This window comes from Dipodomys merriami, unplaced genomic scaffold, assembly GCF_024711535.1.
Source record: "Dipodomys merriami isolate MVZ:Mamm:240054 unplaced genomic scaffold, mDipMer1.0.p SCAF_29, whole genome shotgun sequence".
NCBI lineage: Eukaryota > Metazoa > Chordata > Mammalia > Rodentia > Heteromyidae > Dipodomys > Dipodomys merriami.
Window position 1 is genome coordinate 1,513,307 of NW_027204381.1, and position 16,906 is coordinate 1,530,212.

Here is a 16,906-nt window from a genome sequence, read left to right on the forward strand (position 1 = left end):
CACTGTGTATACTCAAGAAATTTCTTCAACTTTTGGCTGACAAAACTTAGGATTAAAAATTACCTATAAAGTCAATGGCTTGTCTGCTTTCCCTGCAGATCTCTAAGGTTTTAGCTCAATATCTGAAAAAAACTTCCAAGGAACAATGTACACATCCATGCAATTATGACAATGAAACCCCTTTGTATAATTTTTTTTTTAAAGACCTAACAAGTCCTATCTCTCAAGCCTATCTGGCTATATAAATACTCCAATGATATACTGAACTACCACGCTAGTGCTGGTTTTACCAAAGCAGGTAAGATGTGTACCTGAATGATTCCGGCCTGGCGGGCTGAGGAGGAAATTGCTGTCTCAAGGTCATATGTTACTAAGGCTTTCCCCCACATTGCTTCATGTTCATAGGTCCGTAGTCTATAAGAATAGATTGTGTGAAATAGCTAAATCCACATGACTCCTTCATAAACAGAAATCCTATACCATTATCTAGAAAAATGCAGTTTACCTAATAAGGATTTACCTTGTAAGGGGCTGCAACATTTTCCCTCCACCACAGCCATACAGACTATCCGGCTCTCCTATACTTCTATAGATTTCTAAGAGAAGATCCTGAAAAAAGAAATGAAACAAAAATGGGAGAGGCAAAAAAATCAGTTCATGAATTTAGCAAACATTAAATTTCATCATTACCAACATACAATTCTTAACTAAATGTTCTTATAAATAACAGTGGGAGGGGGAGGATGAATGAAGGTGAATTTGGTGGAAGTACTTTACATGCATGTGCAAAAACAGAACAAGGAAACCTGTTGAAATTTTTTTTTTGTCAGTGTGGGACTTGAACTGAGCTTGGGCAGTGTCCCTCAGCTCTTCAGCTCAAGGCTAGCACTCAACCACTGGAGCCACAGCACCACTTCTGGTTTTCTGAGTGGTTTAAATAAACATTGCCCAGGCCCAGAGTTCAAGCCCCATGACCAAAAAAAAAAAAAAAAAGGAGTATCACAGACTTCACTGCCCGGGCTGGCTTTGAAGCTCTATCCTCAGATCTCAGCCTCTTGAGTAGCTAGGATTACAGGAGTGAGCCACCGGCGCCCGGCTTGTAATTCTTTTAAGAATGGAGGGGGAGATGGAGTGATGGAGGAAGAAGTTTGATGGAGTATATTGCACGCATGTAGGGAAATGATGGAGTGAAACCTGCTTGCTCAAGTCATATACGCTAATAAAAATGTAAGTATAAGTGATATTGAATATACACTAAAGATTTGGATTAAAGACAGAGCAACTTATTGAGACACAAAAATTATTATTATAATCTAACTTCAATTTCATAGTCTACCTTAAACATTATTATAATCTACCTTAAATTTCTAAGTTAAAAAAATTACAGTACTGGATTTAAACTCAGGGCTTCACATTGGAGCTCTTACTCCTTGAACCTTGCCCTCAACCCTTTTGTTGTTGTTGTTATTTTTGAGATAGGATCTTGCTTTTTGCCCACAGTACTTATATTTATGCTTCCTGTTGTAGATGATAGTTACATACCACTATGGTCAGTTGTTTCAGCTGAGATGGGGACTGGTGAACATTTTTTTGCCCAAACTGGTCTCAAACCAGGATCCTTTCAAATAGCTAGGATAATAAGTGTAAACCATTGTACCCAGCTTATAATCTCATCAATTAGATAAGGCATAAATACTAACCAGGCTTCTATTCTTTGACAGTTACAGAAACAAAACCAAGCTTGTCAAGATGTAAAATTGTATATAGGGAAATGAAGTTTTTAGAAGTCTGATTCTTACTGAACACTGGTGGTTCATGCCTATAATCCTAACTACTCAGGAGGCTGAGATCTAAGGATCTTGGTTCTAAGTCAGTTTGGGTAGGAAAGCCACGATGAGACCCTTATCTCTGATTAACAAGCAAAAAAGCCAGAAGTGGAGCTGTGGCTCAAATGGTAGATCACTAGCCCTGAGTAGAAAAAGAAAAATAACTCAGGGATACTGTATAGGCCTGAAATTCAAACTCCAGGGCCTACACCAAACAAACAAACAAACAAACAAATAAATAAAATGGCCTGATTCTTGAAATCTGAAACTGGAAAAATAAACATCATAAGAATTGGTAAAGTATGATACTAACTCAAAGTTGATAGGATGTGGTATGAAAGTAAAAGTAGTTTCAATACTCAAATCTTTGTTGTAAATTTACCTATTATTTTATGAATCATGATTAACCGTATTTATAAAAATGAAAACAGATAAAGCATTAACAGAAAATAAAAACAGAAGTTGTATTTCACAGGAAACTGATGGGTCATTTATCTGCTCATTTTCTCTGGGAGATACTTTCTAAATACAAACTAACCAATACGGTTATGATTCTAAGCAAAATAAACATGAAATCACATCTTTAAAGTTGATACCTTTGGTACCTAAGCTAACACAGTGCCAGGTACAGATAAGATTCAAAAAGAATCAGGCTGGGCACCAGGAGGCTCACGCCTGTATTCCTAAGCTATTCAGGAGGCTGAGATTAACACAGGAGGAAGCTTTGCAACAAGCTTCATCTCCAAAATAAGCAGCAAAAAACAGGCTGGAGGCATGGCTCAAGTGGTAGAGTGCCACCTGAGAGAAAAACTCAAACAGGAGAAAAAAAAATAATAAGAACATACTTTTACAAAAGGCATTGCTGACAGTGTAAAATGGTAAAATGCTAAGGAAAGAGAAAAATTAAAGGTTACTACCAAACTTAGCATATGAAGTTTATGAAACACATTAGTAAGTGCTACTTTTCTTTTTTCTTTTTTTGCACGCCAGAGAACAAAACGAGGACTTTGTAATGCTAGGCAAGCCGTCCACCCCTGAGCTATATCCTAAGCAAGCAAGTGCTATTTCAATGGAGCAAGGAGAGAAGTGGGAAGAAGGAAGTGTTAAATCACTAATTCACAAAGTTTGGCTGTGAAGGGAAGGAAGGAAGAAAGCAACACCTAAATGAGACCAAAGGTTAAAGGAAAATCATTTCATATTCATGAGAATAAAAACGTGTTAAGTAGTGGAGGTTTGAAATGTTCAGAGGCGGCCTAGCTTATACAATAGCCACAGTGCTGGGGCCATCCCAAGAAATTTATAGATACAGCAATTTGTTTCTTTTGTGACAAACAGTAAACAAGTATGATGAATATTAAGTGCTGTACAGAAGACAGAGAAGGAACTATGGCAGAAGTACAAGGTACCAACTCAGCCTGTGTGATGTGAGATAGCTCATTTCCTTCTACCTTCAGGTAAGAAAACCTGAGGTGAATTGGACAAAATTATAAAACTAAAGGGCACAGTCAGGACTAGAACTCAAGTTTGACTAAGATCAAAACTTCAAACAGTATATTTACATATATGATACTCAATTCTATAAGTAACTTTTAAGATTGGATAATACAATCATAACGAAAGAATCCAATGTGGAAGATAAAATATAGTTAAAACAACAAATCCTCTCATATTTACCTGTAAACTTATTCCAGTTTCTTCTTTACTTTTTTCACTCAAACTGGAAATAGTTGTACCTTGGCTTCCTTCTTCAAATATAAGATTTCTATTTATAATAAGAACAATTCTTTTAACTTAGAAGGTTATGTATACATTTACTATTTACTATGGTAGAGAAAAATGCTGCAAATGAAACAATGTCCACCTTAAATCTCACCTTTAAATCATGCATTAGTACACACTGAATATTATCATTCAGTAATATCAGTTCAAAAATCATGACAGCTAGTGTCCACAATAATAATCCATCACATGAAATAAGTAATAGTGTATATAATATTTACCTATAAACTTATTCCAGATTTTTCTTTACTGTTTTTACTCAAACTAGAAATAGCCGTACTATGGTTCCCTTCTTCAAACTACTACTTCCCTTCCTTACTGATAACTATACAAATTTGTATAATCACTACTTCAAATACACAGAGACTTGAGGAGAACAGCTGGGATAATGAAATTCACATTATGATTCTATTTTCTTGGTATTTTTCAGCATGATCTAGAACTATATTCATTAGTGTCTAGTAAGAGTTCTAATTCAGGAAAGCAAATTAAACAGGAATATAAGCGGTTAACACAGAATACAATTTACTTTGCCATAAAAAGAAGTCATATTACTTCATAGGATACTACTTTATAGTCAAAAAATAAAATGGATCTTGAATAATTGAGGAATTACTGGTACATCTAACAGAACTAAAATCAGGGAGTCAATCATCTGAAAATATTTATAATTTATATTAGGTTAGCAACGTTAGCTGTTAAGGGAGAAAATATCTAGGAGCTTGCTATTCAATTTATGCAATACATAATACTGCTTCTACTTATTTTAAAGCAGAATTACTTATTTCTTTTTTTTATTGTGAAAATACTGTACAAAGGGGTTACAATTACATGGGCAAGATAAGAATTACTTATTTCTTTAAAAAAAGAAATTATAAGTTTTGCTTGGTGCTGATAGTTCATATCTGTAACTATTCAGACAGCTATTCAGGCAGCTGAGTTCTGAAGACCATAATTTGAAGCCAGCCTGGGCAGGAAAGTCCATGAGATTCATCTCCAATTAACCACAAAAGACAGAAGTAGAGCTGTAGCTAAAATGGTAGCGTTAGCCTTCAGTAAAAAGCTCAGAGACAGTGCCCAGTTAAAGTCCCAGTACTAATAACACAGCTCAGAGACAGTGCCCAGTTAAAGTCCCAGTACTAATAACACACACACACACACACACACACACACACACACACACACACACACACACACACACACACACACACACACACACACACACACACACACGTACGTACGTTTTACTTTAAAACAAATTATCTACTAAGATATCTTTAAAATGGAGAAAAGGGAGCCAAACTATGTCTTTACTAAATAACTTCACTGAAACAACAACCAACCACCCTAAATCCCATTACCTTTTCTCCAGATCGTCCATACTTTTCTTATCAGCATAGATCTCTGCATAGAGCAATGCTGTAAAGTGAGCAGCACAAGACTGGGCCACCTTGGCAACTTCTAGATAATTCAAGTCCAGCCAGAAAGCATCATCGAAAACTGTTCCTGAAGAAGGTCTAAAGAAAAGCTCAATAGGATGACATTGCATTTTTTTTATATCAACGTCATTAGAAAAGCACATAATTTTAAACATCTAGTTTCTCATTCTTTTTGGATTACACCCTCCCTCTCCCCCAAGAATTTGATGAAAGCTATAGACTGATACACCATATCAATTTAGACTTCATACCTGCCCTCCACCAATATACTAATGTATCATTACCTAAGAAATAGCCTTGTGGATTCCCTCCCTCTCTTACCCCTCCCTCCTTCTAAGACACACATACTTTAAAGACAATTCAATCAAAATGGTTTCTTTTAAGACAAGTTACATGTCTTTCTTGTTGCAGTCATTTTCTCTTTAGTTCGTTACCTAGGTTGAGTTATTTAATAAAACTTTTTCAGTGTGGTGATAACAGATCAAAGCTAGCTATAGCATCTATTACTGACTGTATGACCTTTAGTGCCTGAACTCCTTCTGTTGCACAGTTGCCTATTTTTTCTTATTTAAAAGGGTACAACAATACCTCACAGAGTGGTTGATGGATAATGTACCTCTGTATAGTAACCTCTTAATTGTACTGTTGTTTGAGAAACTTCAAATTTAGAAAACTGAAACAAGTTGCCCATAGAAAGGAAGCTTATATTTATTGAATGTCACATGTATTGCAGACTTACCTATTTTACTTACCATAAGCCACCCCTGCCTATTTAAATATTTATATATACATGATAGATACATGATTTATATAATTTTTATGTAGTACCTGGGTTTGAATTCAGGGCTTTGTGTTGGCTAAGAAGATTCCCTACCACTTGAGCCACAAACTCAGCCCAATTTGCTTTCATAATTTTTTGCAAAGGTTCTTGCTTTTTGCCCAGGTCTACCCTCCTATTTATGCTTTCCACAGAGCTGGGAGAATAAGCATGCTAACATGCATATGTTTAAAATGGGGTCTTGAAAACTTTATGCACAGGCTGGTCTCAAGTCATGATCCTCCTTATCTCAACTTCTGGTGTTGACACAGTTATAGGTGGAAGTCTGACTGTTAAGAATCTTTTTTAAGATTCAGAATCCTAACATTCAGAAATAATACTAAATGATGGTACTTATGCCATTTATTCAGGGGCTTTCAAATTATAGATACTTCAGGACTTAGGATAGGACTATATACCAATAAATCAAGAAGATTCTAATAAAATTATTATTTAACACATATAACCTACTAAAAACCAAAGCTTAGCAACACACACACTATGGAGTATTAGTCTGTCTTCTTGATCATATTGCTGACCAGAAGTAAGCCTGCTGAAGCTATTCAGTATTACAAGAGGGGTTCAACAATATCACTGGCCTCGAAGAGTATCAAAATTGAAAGAATGAACCGAGTACTAGTGGCTTATAACTGTAATTCTAGCTACTTAGGAGGCTGAGACCTGAGGATCATGGTTTGAAGACAGCTCAGGCAATAAAGTCCATTATATTCTAATCACTAGGGCTGGAAATGTGGCTGAGTGGTAGACTGCTTGCCTAGTATGCAGGAAGCCTTGGGTCCAACTCCTCAGTACCACAGAAAAACAGAAAAAGCTGAAAGTGGCACTTAGTGCTAGCCTTGAGCACAGAGAGGCTCAGAGATAGAGCCCAGGCCCAGCAGGACCAGCAAAAAAGAAAAAAATAAACCAGAACTCCAGTTTAATCTCTAACTACCAAAATGGAGCTGTGGCTCAAGTGTCCTTGAACTCAAAAGCTCAGGGGCAGTGTTAGGCCCTGAGTTTAAGTCCCTAGAGCAGCACAATAAACAAACAAACAAACTGAATCTATTAGTTTCATAAAGCTAAAAAATCATAAGGTGAACCCTTGTAAATCAGGACCACCTATACTATTTCTTTAGATTCTGGTCAACAGTCTGGGAGTACAGATGTTAGACCACTGAGTAACAACTCTTGCATTATTAAAAATCTCGTGAAAATAGGAACAAAAAACACTACACTATAAAGTAACTTACCTAAATTAAGAAAATAAACTCTACCATGCCAATATTACTACCAATTTTGATGACTACGGCACACAGCTAAAAAAAACTTTTCTTATAAATACACATTAAAAGAGAGGCAATATTATTAAAAATAACTGGAAAATCACTCGCTCCTTTTCCACAGCTTTGTTGATGAAATAAAGTCCCTAAAGCCCTTATGACTTAGCTAGGTAAACACTATTACCGGTAAACCTGGGACTAGAATTTCCAAAACTGGCCAACCAAAGTGCGATCCTAAATACTATAAGGAAATAGAAGAATCATGCCAATTCAATATTGTCTTCTGTAGCTGCTTTCCATAAAATAATCAGGTTAAAATTCAGCAGTAACAAGTTATACGTCTAAATCCCTAAGCCCAAGAAGCAACATTATTTCATTACTATTATTACCTCTTTTGTCTTCTCATGTAGTCTATAACAGCAAGCATTGTTCTTTGTGATTTTTTATCCAAACAGCATCGGAAAATATTCTCTGACTCTGACAAACAAAGATATCTCTTCTCAGTCCCTGCCAGATTTGCTGAGACAATCTCCCTTCCTGTCTATGCAACTGTCTTTCTCTCCACATTTATAAGATGATGGTGGCAGTACCCAACACAAAACTGGATCTTAATAAATACAAATAAATGCAACTTAATGGTATTTATTTTTTAAAAGAAACAATATGTTTAATATAACTGAGAAGTAGGAAGAGTAATTTAAGTACAATCCAATTTTTCCCTAAAAAAACAACAAGTAGGAAATATTTCAAATGTTAACTGAGTTATCTTAGATTACAGGATTATGAATAACTTCAATTTTTAGAATTTATACAACTTTTAATAGGCATGCTTTTGTAATATGAAGGCTGCTTTTAAAAATTAGTTGGCCAGAGGTTTAAAACTATGACAATTCCATCATAGTAGCCAATATTTCATTGAGCTTATTTATTTATTTATGTGGGTTTTTTTCCATTGCTAGAAAGGGAGGAACATATGTTTCTCATCTGTATTGCCAGTGCCAAAAAGTGTGTTAGATACTGAAAGTTAAACTGCCACCCATCATGAATATCCAAATTGACTGTAAGATACATTAAGATTTTATCCTAGATGCTTTACAAATGTTATATCATTGAAAACTTAGTAAAATCTTTATTTCCACTAACTAGTTGAAGAAACAGAAATTGAGAGTTACTGAAGTACAAGTGTTTTTGATGATACTCAAACCCATCTGAAAGTAGTATAAACATTAGCAATTTAACAGAATACCTGAATCAAAATTGGCTGGGGTTGCAGATCGACTTGTTTGTGAGGAGTGTTTGAAAGAGCTTGTGAAAAATCCCTGAATGTGTATAGAAAGAAGATTTCTCCATGATTGATTTGTATCTTGGAGTAAGATATCATGAATCAAGTATGGAAGCACAGTCTGACAAAAGTCAGTCTTCACCTAAAACATACAAACATAGCCCCTCAAGCGTTTGAATAGAAGTAACACATTTTAAAATTTTCATGTCTATTATTGACATATTAAACTTAAAAAAAAAAAAAAGAAAGTTTTTCAGGTACTGGTGGCTCACACCTATTATTCTAGCTATTCTGGAGGCTGAGATTGGGAAGATAGTGGTTCCAGGCCAGCCCAGACAGAAAATTTTCCAAGACAACATCTCAATCCATAGCTGGAGATAGTGGCACATGCTTCTCATCCTAAACTACATGGGAGGCTGAGACTGGGAGGAACCAGTTCCAGGCCAGTCCTAGCAGAAAAACCCATGAGATTCAATCTTAATGGTAAAAGTTGGATGAGGTGATGTACATCTGTCATTTCAACAACTATGGGAAATCAGTGGATCACAAGCCAGGCACATTCTTGGCAAAGAGACTATCTCAAAGCATGGCTCAGCAGTAGAGAACCTGTCCAACAAACATGATGTCCTGAGTTCAAACTCAAGTAATATCCAAAAAAAGTGATAGACTCATGTGCTTAAATTGTAAACAAAAAAGTGTTTTTATAGAACATTCTAAGCTAATGTATTTGCATTAAGTGTCTGTTAATTACACCATAGTTGATCATTTCCAGTCTAAGCCACTAGAATATTGAAATAAGATACTGCTTACAAATGAAATTGTCACTACTATTAATACCATTTCAGAGCTTAAAAGTGTAGTAATAACAGAAGCAGTTTCTTGTTTTGGTGTAAAGAGGAAAAAGGTACCAAAGTTTAAGAGAAAAACTGAAGATTGTTTATTTTCTATACTCAGAAATGAGTTACAACAGTCAAGTTAAATATGTTAAGTTTTTTTGTTTGTTTTTTACTTACTGGAATTTGATCTCAGGATTTCATGATTCTAGGCAGTGCTTTACTGCTTAGGCCAACCTCCACCCCTTTTGCTCTGATTGCTTTTGAGATAACATCTCATTTTTTAGCAACGTCTACTGTATCTCTACTGGTCTCTTATTTATGCTTCTTGAATAGCTAGGATGAGTGACGTAACACTGTACAGAGATTTTTCTGTTAAGATGGGAGGAGGGCAGTCTTACAAATTTTTATGCCAAGGCCAACCTTGAAAACTTTTTTGTCTAACTGGCTTTAAACTATAGCATTTTCGATTTCTGCTTCCTGAGCAGCTAGGTTTATAGGCATGAGCCATCTGTACCAAGCAGAGAGCTTTTAAAAATCCTGATTTCTAGGTATAAAATCTGAGTAATTGTACTCTCAAGTTTTTAATACTTATGGCACATTAAAAGGGCATTCAACCATATTTTTACCATTCATCACACTCAACACTTGTGCATTCTCTCCCTCAATCCAAAAGCATATCAGAGAAAGTAAATGGCAATGCTCTTATCAGACTTAAAGAGCTACTTTTAATAAGCACAAATAATTCACCATCATCAGTACTTTGTACTTCGTTCTTCCTAATAAATTACTCAAAGTACCTGTTAGAATGCATCTAGTATGCTGCCATTCCAACCTGAAACCTACTGTGTAAACTATGACTAAACAAAGATGTCACTCTAGTAAACTCCAGCAACAAAGCACACACTGTACAAAGATGTATAACATTTAGCATTCCTCTTAGATACGAAGTTCATCATAGTCAGACACAGAAGCCAAAGGAGAATGGGAAGGGAAAGTAAAAAGAGAAATTAAGTTGGACTATATTAGTCTTCTTACCTCACACATTGGCTTCAGTAACTGAAGAATTTCGCTTTTTATGCTTCCGCTGTCCAAAAAAGCACATGTTAGGTTCTTTATCCAAATGTCATGATTTTCACTTTGAGGAATCCACAGATTTGTATCATCCAGGTATTCTAATGGGCATTCTTTGTCAAGTCTGGGTACCTCTAAAAACTATAATCAGAAAATGTAAATAGGAGAATCAGAAAACTATTTACCTTTCCTGTTTAACAGAACTATCCAGGCACAAATTTGCTTCTAAATAACATTAAATATATTTAAAACTAGAGTTAGACATAACAGTTAATTTAAAAATTAAAACAATTTTGGATCAGGGTATGTAATTCAACTGGTAGAACACATGCCTAGAAAAGTAAGGCTCTAAATTCCTTAGTACTGCAAGAATAAAACAAACAACAAGCATACTTATCTCTGGTTTCTGGGGAGTTGTTTTTGGCTTTGGGGCAGTTTATTTTCACATGCTAGAGCTATTTCCTGACAAAACATATTTATTTCATAGGCAGAGTAGGATGTCAAAAAGCTTTACTGGTCCAGGTAACAGAAAACCAGTTCTGTCACTCTCTGGATGTGTTAATGTGTCTGTTACATTTCACAAACTTCGACTCATGTGAAAAAACAAAACAAAACAATTCTAGTCTACCAAAGGGCATTAATTTCAAAATAAAATGCAATCCTTTTAAATGTTAAAAATATAGTACTTAATAAGTTGCATTAAGTTTATGTTACTATTAACTTTAGTAAGATCAAAATTGATTTTAAAAGAACAAAAATGATACATTAAAATACTTCAATGATGAAGTAGCATTTATTGAAATTAAACTGGTAGGAATTCATCTATGCATTTTTCAGTCATTTTATAAAAAGAAAAGAATGCTTAGACAAAAAAAGAGAATGATTAGATGCAGGAGTTCCTTAACATCTTGCACAGGAGTACATTCAATAGAACTTTGTAAAAATCCATGTGGGAAAGAAGCAATCTACAGCTCAGCTTATGTCCCACTAGGGAGCTATGATATAGAGCAGGGTGCATGGCTCAAGTGGAAACTGATATATTAGCTTCCTAAAGAAATAATGGCTTGATTGCAAGTCATAATATCTTTAAGTCATATCTAGAATCAAAGAAATCAAAAGATTAGGTTTTCTTTTCCTAAAACAAAAAGGTTTTCTTAAGCCAGATGGGCTGGATCAAGCCTGTAATGCTAACTACTTGAGAGACTAAAATCAGGAGAATCAAAGTTCAAGGCCATCCCAGTTCTAAATCAATGGTTGGGCACAGTAGTATGTGTTATACTGGCTACCAGGGAAGCAAAATGGCTGGGTGCAGTGGCAGTTGTCTGTTATCCCTAATGACATGGGAAAGCATAAGGAGGATTGTAGCCCAAACTGGCCTGAGAGTAAAACAAAGATCCTACCTTAAAATAGTCAAGGCAAAAAGGGGCAGAGGTGTGGCTCAAGTGAATTTCCAAGTTATCCCCACTCCCCTATAATTTTTCCCTAACCCCAAATCAACCATCACTTCTGTAGATTTTATCAATCTGTTTTTCTTAACCTGTCATAACAACAAATCCTTGGGATTCAAGAAATAGTTTAAATCATTTCTAGGAAAAGGTTAAATATTATTGTACTATTATTTTAATCAATTTGGTAATTAAAACACAAAGCAAATAGAACTATTCCAGGTATGGTAGGAATTTAACAAACATTTACATGGGCCAAACCTTTTTCCTTGATGTTCTAAATGGCTGCAGATAGGCCAGCATAGGATCAGCTGTCTTCTTATAAATATCCCAGAATCTATGTCCAGTCTCTGTGGCTAAAATGTTTTTCAAACAGGTAACAGCAGCTGATCGTACTTTGACACTGAAAAACACATAGTTCATTTAATCTTGAATGTTTAGCAAACTTCCACAGGTACTTAAAAACGAAATTCTATAACATAGTAAGTTTTACATCTATAAAATTCAACATTATAGTAAAAATTATCACTGCAATGACAATCCTCTCCATTCTACACAATGATGTTTATACAATGATGCCATAAATTGATTCATTAAAAAAGTAAGAAATAACACAGCCTAATAATAATAAGTATGAGGAATAAGACTAAAATACTGATGCACATGAGCAAAATCATATTTTGGTATTTTTTCTGGGGACACAAATAATTTGAGGTGAGACAGAAAGGCATTTTATCGCCAATGATAAGATTATTTTAAAATTTTGTATTTGGGCTGGGAAGGTGGCTCAGTGGTAGAGTGCTTGCCTTGCATGCCTGAGGCCCTGGGTTTGATTCCTCAGCACCACATAAGCAAAAAGAAAAAAAAGCCGGAAGTGGCGCTGTGGCTCAAGTGGTAGAGCACTAGCCTTAAGCTGAAGGGCTGAGGGACAGCGCCCAGGCCCAGAGTTCAGGCCCCATGACCGGATCACCCCCCAAAAAATTTTTTTATATTTATTTTGATTGAAATCTAGTTGAGAATCATTAATTATGGCATCCAATATCTCTAGTAAAAAAGTCCAACAGCCAAGCGCCAGTGGCTCACATCTGTAATCCTACCTACTCAGGAGACTGACATCTAAGCATTGCGGTTCAAAGCCAGCCCAGGCAGGAATGTCCATGAGACTCTTATCTCCAATTAACCACCAGAAAACCAGAAGTGGCACTGTGGCTTAAGTGGTAGAGTGCTAGCCTTGAGCTGAAGAAATCAGGAACAGTGTCCGAGCTGGGTTCAAGCCCCACAACCGACCCAAAAAAAAACCCCAGATCTCTCCTGGTTCTACCCATGTCTCTCACCTCCATTACTAAATACCCTAAAATCCAAGTCACCCTTTTTCTCTTCTGCAATGATTTCCTATCTGATCTTTCTTTTCTTTTTTTTTTTTTTTCCAGTTGGTCGCGGGGCCTGAACTCTGGGCCTGGGCACTATCCCTCAGGCTCTTTAGCCATAGCACCACTTGTGGCTTTTTCTGCTTATTGTGGTGCTGAGGAATTGAATCCAGGGCCTCATGCATACAAGGCAAGCACTCTACCACTGAGCCACCTTCCCAGCCCCCCTATCTAATCTTTCTGTTTTCACTTTTACCTCTTTGGAATCCATTTACCATACAAAAGTCAGACCAAAAGGTAGGCTACCCAAACTTCATGGCTTCCTTATATACTTTAAATAAAATGCAATTTCTTAATCATAATTAGTCCCACTTTTCTGATTTATTGACTGTCACCGTCCTCACAGATGGCTGACTTCTTTGAGGAAGTGCCATTTGATATGATCTCTGAGTGATCCCCAAAAAGCCGTGAGACAATAAGAGCAAGGCATTCTAACAGGGAAGCTAGAGTGAGATAGGCGAAAAATCAGGAAGAAGCCAGGTAGTGAGGAAGATGGTAGATGAGGTATTTCAGATAGGTTCTCAGTGCCCAATCTGGTCTAAGACCTTGATCCTCCTATCCCTGCCTTCAAGTAGCTATGATTACAGGTATATGCCATTATGTCAGTGTGGAACAGTTTTTGAAGAAAGATTTTTCACTGAAAACTTGCAATCATTAAATGATCCAAGTTGGTTTTCAGCAAAAGATGTAGAGATACTAGTGTGATTTCAGCATGCAAATAATAAAGCATAGGTACAATTTTTTTCTACCTTTATTCAGGCAGGAAAAAAAAATCAGTAGAAAGTTTAGGGGCTTTAGCATACAAAGGAGGTGTTACTCAAAAGGAATCTCACAAACTGAAGGCTGAAATGCTAATAATATCTTGCAAATTTGTTTTTGTCAAGAAATAAATGAGTAATAGAAATTCTGTCTGATTAGCTTAAGATTTCTGGGGCTAGAAAATTTTTGCTGGGGAGCTAGTGTGTGGTATAAATAGTAGAGTATTTTGCCTAGCAAGTACAAGGTCCTGAGTATAAACTGCAGTACCACTATGAAAAAAGAAAGAAGTAAAAAAATTAAAACAAATTTATCTTTCAAAAAATAATTTAAAAAAACCTTTTTCTCAAGTCAGAGGCTGGTGGCTCATGCCTGTAATCCTAGCTACATAGGAGGCCAAAAACTGAGGCTTAGTCAGCCCAGGCAGGAAAGTATGTGAGACTCTTAAGTCTAATTAATCCCCAAAAGCCATAAGTGAAGCTATGGCTCAAGTGTAGAGAGCTAGCCTTGTACAAAAAAGCTTAGAGATAATGAGAGGCTCTGACTATGAGCCTCAGGATTGGCACAAAAACAAACAAAAGAAAAAAAACCCCATAACAAAACCACTTTTTTCTTCGTATTTAAAAGGATCAAACCTCTAATGTTGACAAGTGTTAAAAGTAGTACTCTACATTTCTCTAACTGAATGTGGAACCATCTAGTAGTTTTCTTATTTGTTGACTGTCTATTCTTACTGGAATTTAATATAGACCTTATTTGGAATCCTCATGACTATGGCAACTCTTGCAACACAGTAAAGTCAATAATTACGTGAATTAAGAAAATGAAAAAAAAGTATACATGACTTTAAAAAAGTATGAGAACTTGCCAGGTACTAGTGATTCATGTCTATACCTAGCTACTTAGGAGGCTGAGATCTGAAGACAGTGGTTTAAAGAGAGACTGGACAGAAAGGTCCGTGCCACTTTTACCTCAAATTAAATACCAAAAGCCAGAAGTGGAGCTGTGGCTGAAGTGGTAGAGCGCTAGCTTTAAGCAAAAAAGCTGCAGGACAGTGCCTTGGCCTTGAGTTCAAGCCCTATTACTGGCACCAAAAAAAAAAAAAGTAGAAGAACTTAAAAGACAAAACTTAATTTTGGAGATGCTAATCGACATTAAGTATCCTTCTTCTTGAATGTCAGATTAAATAAGTGTGATCAAATATATGTTAACCATAAATACTCACCAATCTTCTACTAGTGTATTATTCAGGTAGGTCAGCATCAGTAAGGTCCATTCAAGCTCTTTGTCTTCAAGAGTCTTGGCATAAGATATATCTTTACTATGTTGTATAGCTATCGTAGAAAAATCTATAGGACCTACTTCTCCTAGACAGCTTCCAACAGCCTCTACATAACAGAAATTCTATTTTACTAGAGTCATAAACATAACATACAAGCATAATATGCAACAAATTTGCTAATTAAAAAATATAATACTGTTTTGTCATGCTTCAAGATTTCAGTATATTATGAATAGATTCAAGAAGCCACAAAACACTGCATAATTTCCTTTATTTATCATGTGGGAACAGATTCTTTACCCCACAGATGATAGGAGATAACAAAATATGAATAACTAAGAATCTAAGTCCAATATGGCTGAGAGAGTATTTACTCAACCTTAAAACTGTTACCATTTTGGGGAGTTTCTCCATAAATCTTAAACACAATTCAGTAAAAGTTTTATAATGTTTTCCCTGTTATCGCTGCCAAATGAAGATAGAGCATTTTCTTTTTTTAGGGGGGAGGGTCCGGTTGTGGGGCCTGAACTCTGGGCCTGGGCGCTGTCCCTCAGCTCTTCAGCTCAAGGCTAGTGCTCTACCACTTGAGCCACAGCGCCACTTCTGGCTTTTTTCTTTTTGCTTATGTGGTGCTGAGGAATTGAACCCAGGGCCTCATGCATGCAAGGCAAGCGCTCTACCACTGAGCCACCTTCCCAGCCCCACGATAGAGCATTTTCATAATCCCAGAACTCCTCATGCTAGTTCCCAGTCACAGTGGTGTATATTTTGACAATCTTTCTTTCAAAAGATGAAGCCTAATTTCCATACCTGTGAGTGACTCACTTCTAACAAATACAAAGTGTATATAAGAACTTCAACTCTTTTTTTTGTTGGTTATAGGCCTTGTACTCAGGGCCTGAGTGCTGTCCCTGAATTCTTGCTCAAGGCTGGTGCTCTACCACTTTTAGCCACAGTGCCACTTTCAGTTTTCTGGTGGTTCAATGGAAGTAAGAGTTTCATGGACTTCCTGCTCAGACTGGCTTTGAACTGCCTTCCTCAGACCTCAGCCTCAGTAGCTAGGATTATAGGCATGAGCCACCAGTACCCAGCCCTTCGACTCTTTTATTAACTTCATGTTGGACATTTCTTTTAAGTACTATTCTAACTGGAATTGCCTATTTCCTTTTTTTTGTGCCAGTCCTGGGGCTTTAATTCAGGGCCTGGGCTCTACTCCTGAGATTCTTTAGTTCAAAGCTATACATACCACTTATCCTTCCTATTTTCTTTCAGAAACAACAACCATGACAGCTACAAGTTAACTTCAACTGTATGAATTTTTCCCCCAATCATGTGATCATTAAATCTAAAAACCCATAGTAGACATGATATTGTCTGTTTATTATTATTATTTATGTTTATTTTTTGTGGTACCAATGTGAATTCAGGGCTTTCTATTTGTTTGGCTAAGCTTGCTTGTTTAGTTGGTTTTTGATCACTTAAGCATATCCCCATCCCAGCTTTTCCTTTTTTGGTGAGTTGTGGGGCTTGAACTCAGTTCTTCAGCTCAAGGCTAGCACTCTACCATTTGAGCCACATTGCCACTTCCGGTTTTCTAGTGGTTTATTGTAGATAAGAGTCTCTCGGATTTTCCTGTTCAGGCTGGCTTTGAATCATGATCCTCAGA

The 16,906-nt window shown here is 36.3% G+C and overlaps 1 protein-coding gene across 1 annotated transcript in view; it reads right to left on the reverse strand.

The window, feature by feature from the left end:
* The window catches only part of LOC138838810 (serine-protein kinase ATM-like), a 97,876-nt gene that overhangs the window by 26,160 nt on the left and 54,810 nt on the right, over positions 1 to 16,906 (reverse strand). Inside the window, exons 34-42 of the mRNA XM_070038160.1 lie at positions 15,184 to 15,346; positions 12,037 to 12,178; positions 10,295 to 10,471; positions 8,388 to 8,565; positions 7,531 to 7,618; positions 4,967 to 5,122; positions 3,501 to 3,588; positions 521 to 609; positions 312 to 414 (exon numbers count right to left, since the gene is read on the reverse strand). Of these exons, the coding sequence (XP_069894261.1) occupies positions 312 to 414; positions 521 to 609; positions 3,501 to 3,588; positions 4,967 to 5,122; positions 7,531 to 7,618; positions 8,388 to 8,565; positions 10,295 to 10,471; positions 12,037 to 12,178; positions 15,184 to 15,346 (1,184 nt within the window). The remainder of the gene's footprint in view (positions 1 to 311; positions 415 to 520; positions 610 to 3,500; positions 3,589 to 4,966; positions 5,123 to 7,530; positions 7,619 to 8,387; positions 8,566 to 10,294; positions 10,472 to 12,036; positions 12,179 to 15,183; positions 15,347 to 16,906) is intronic.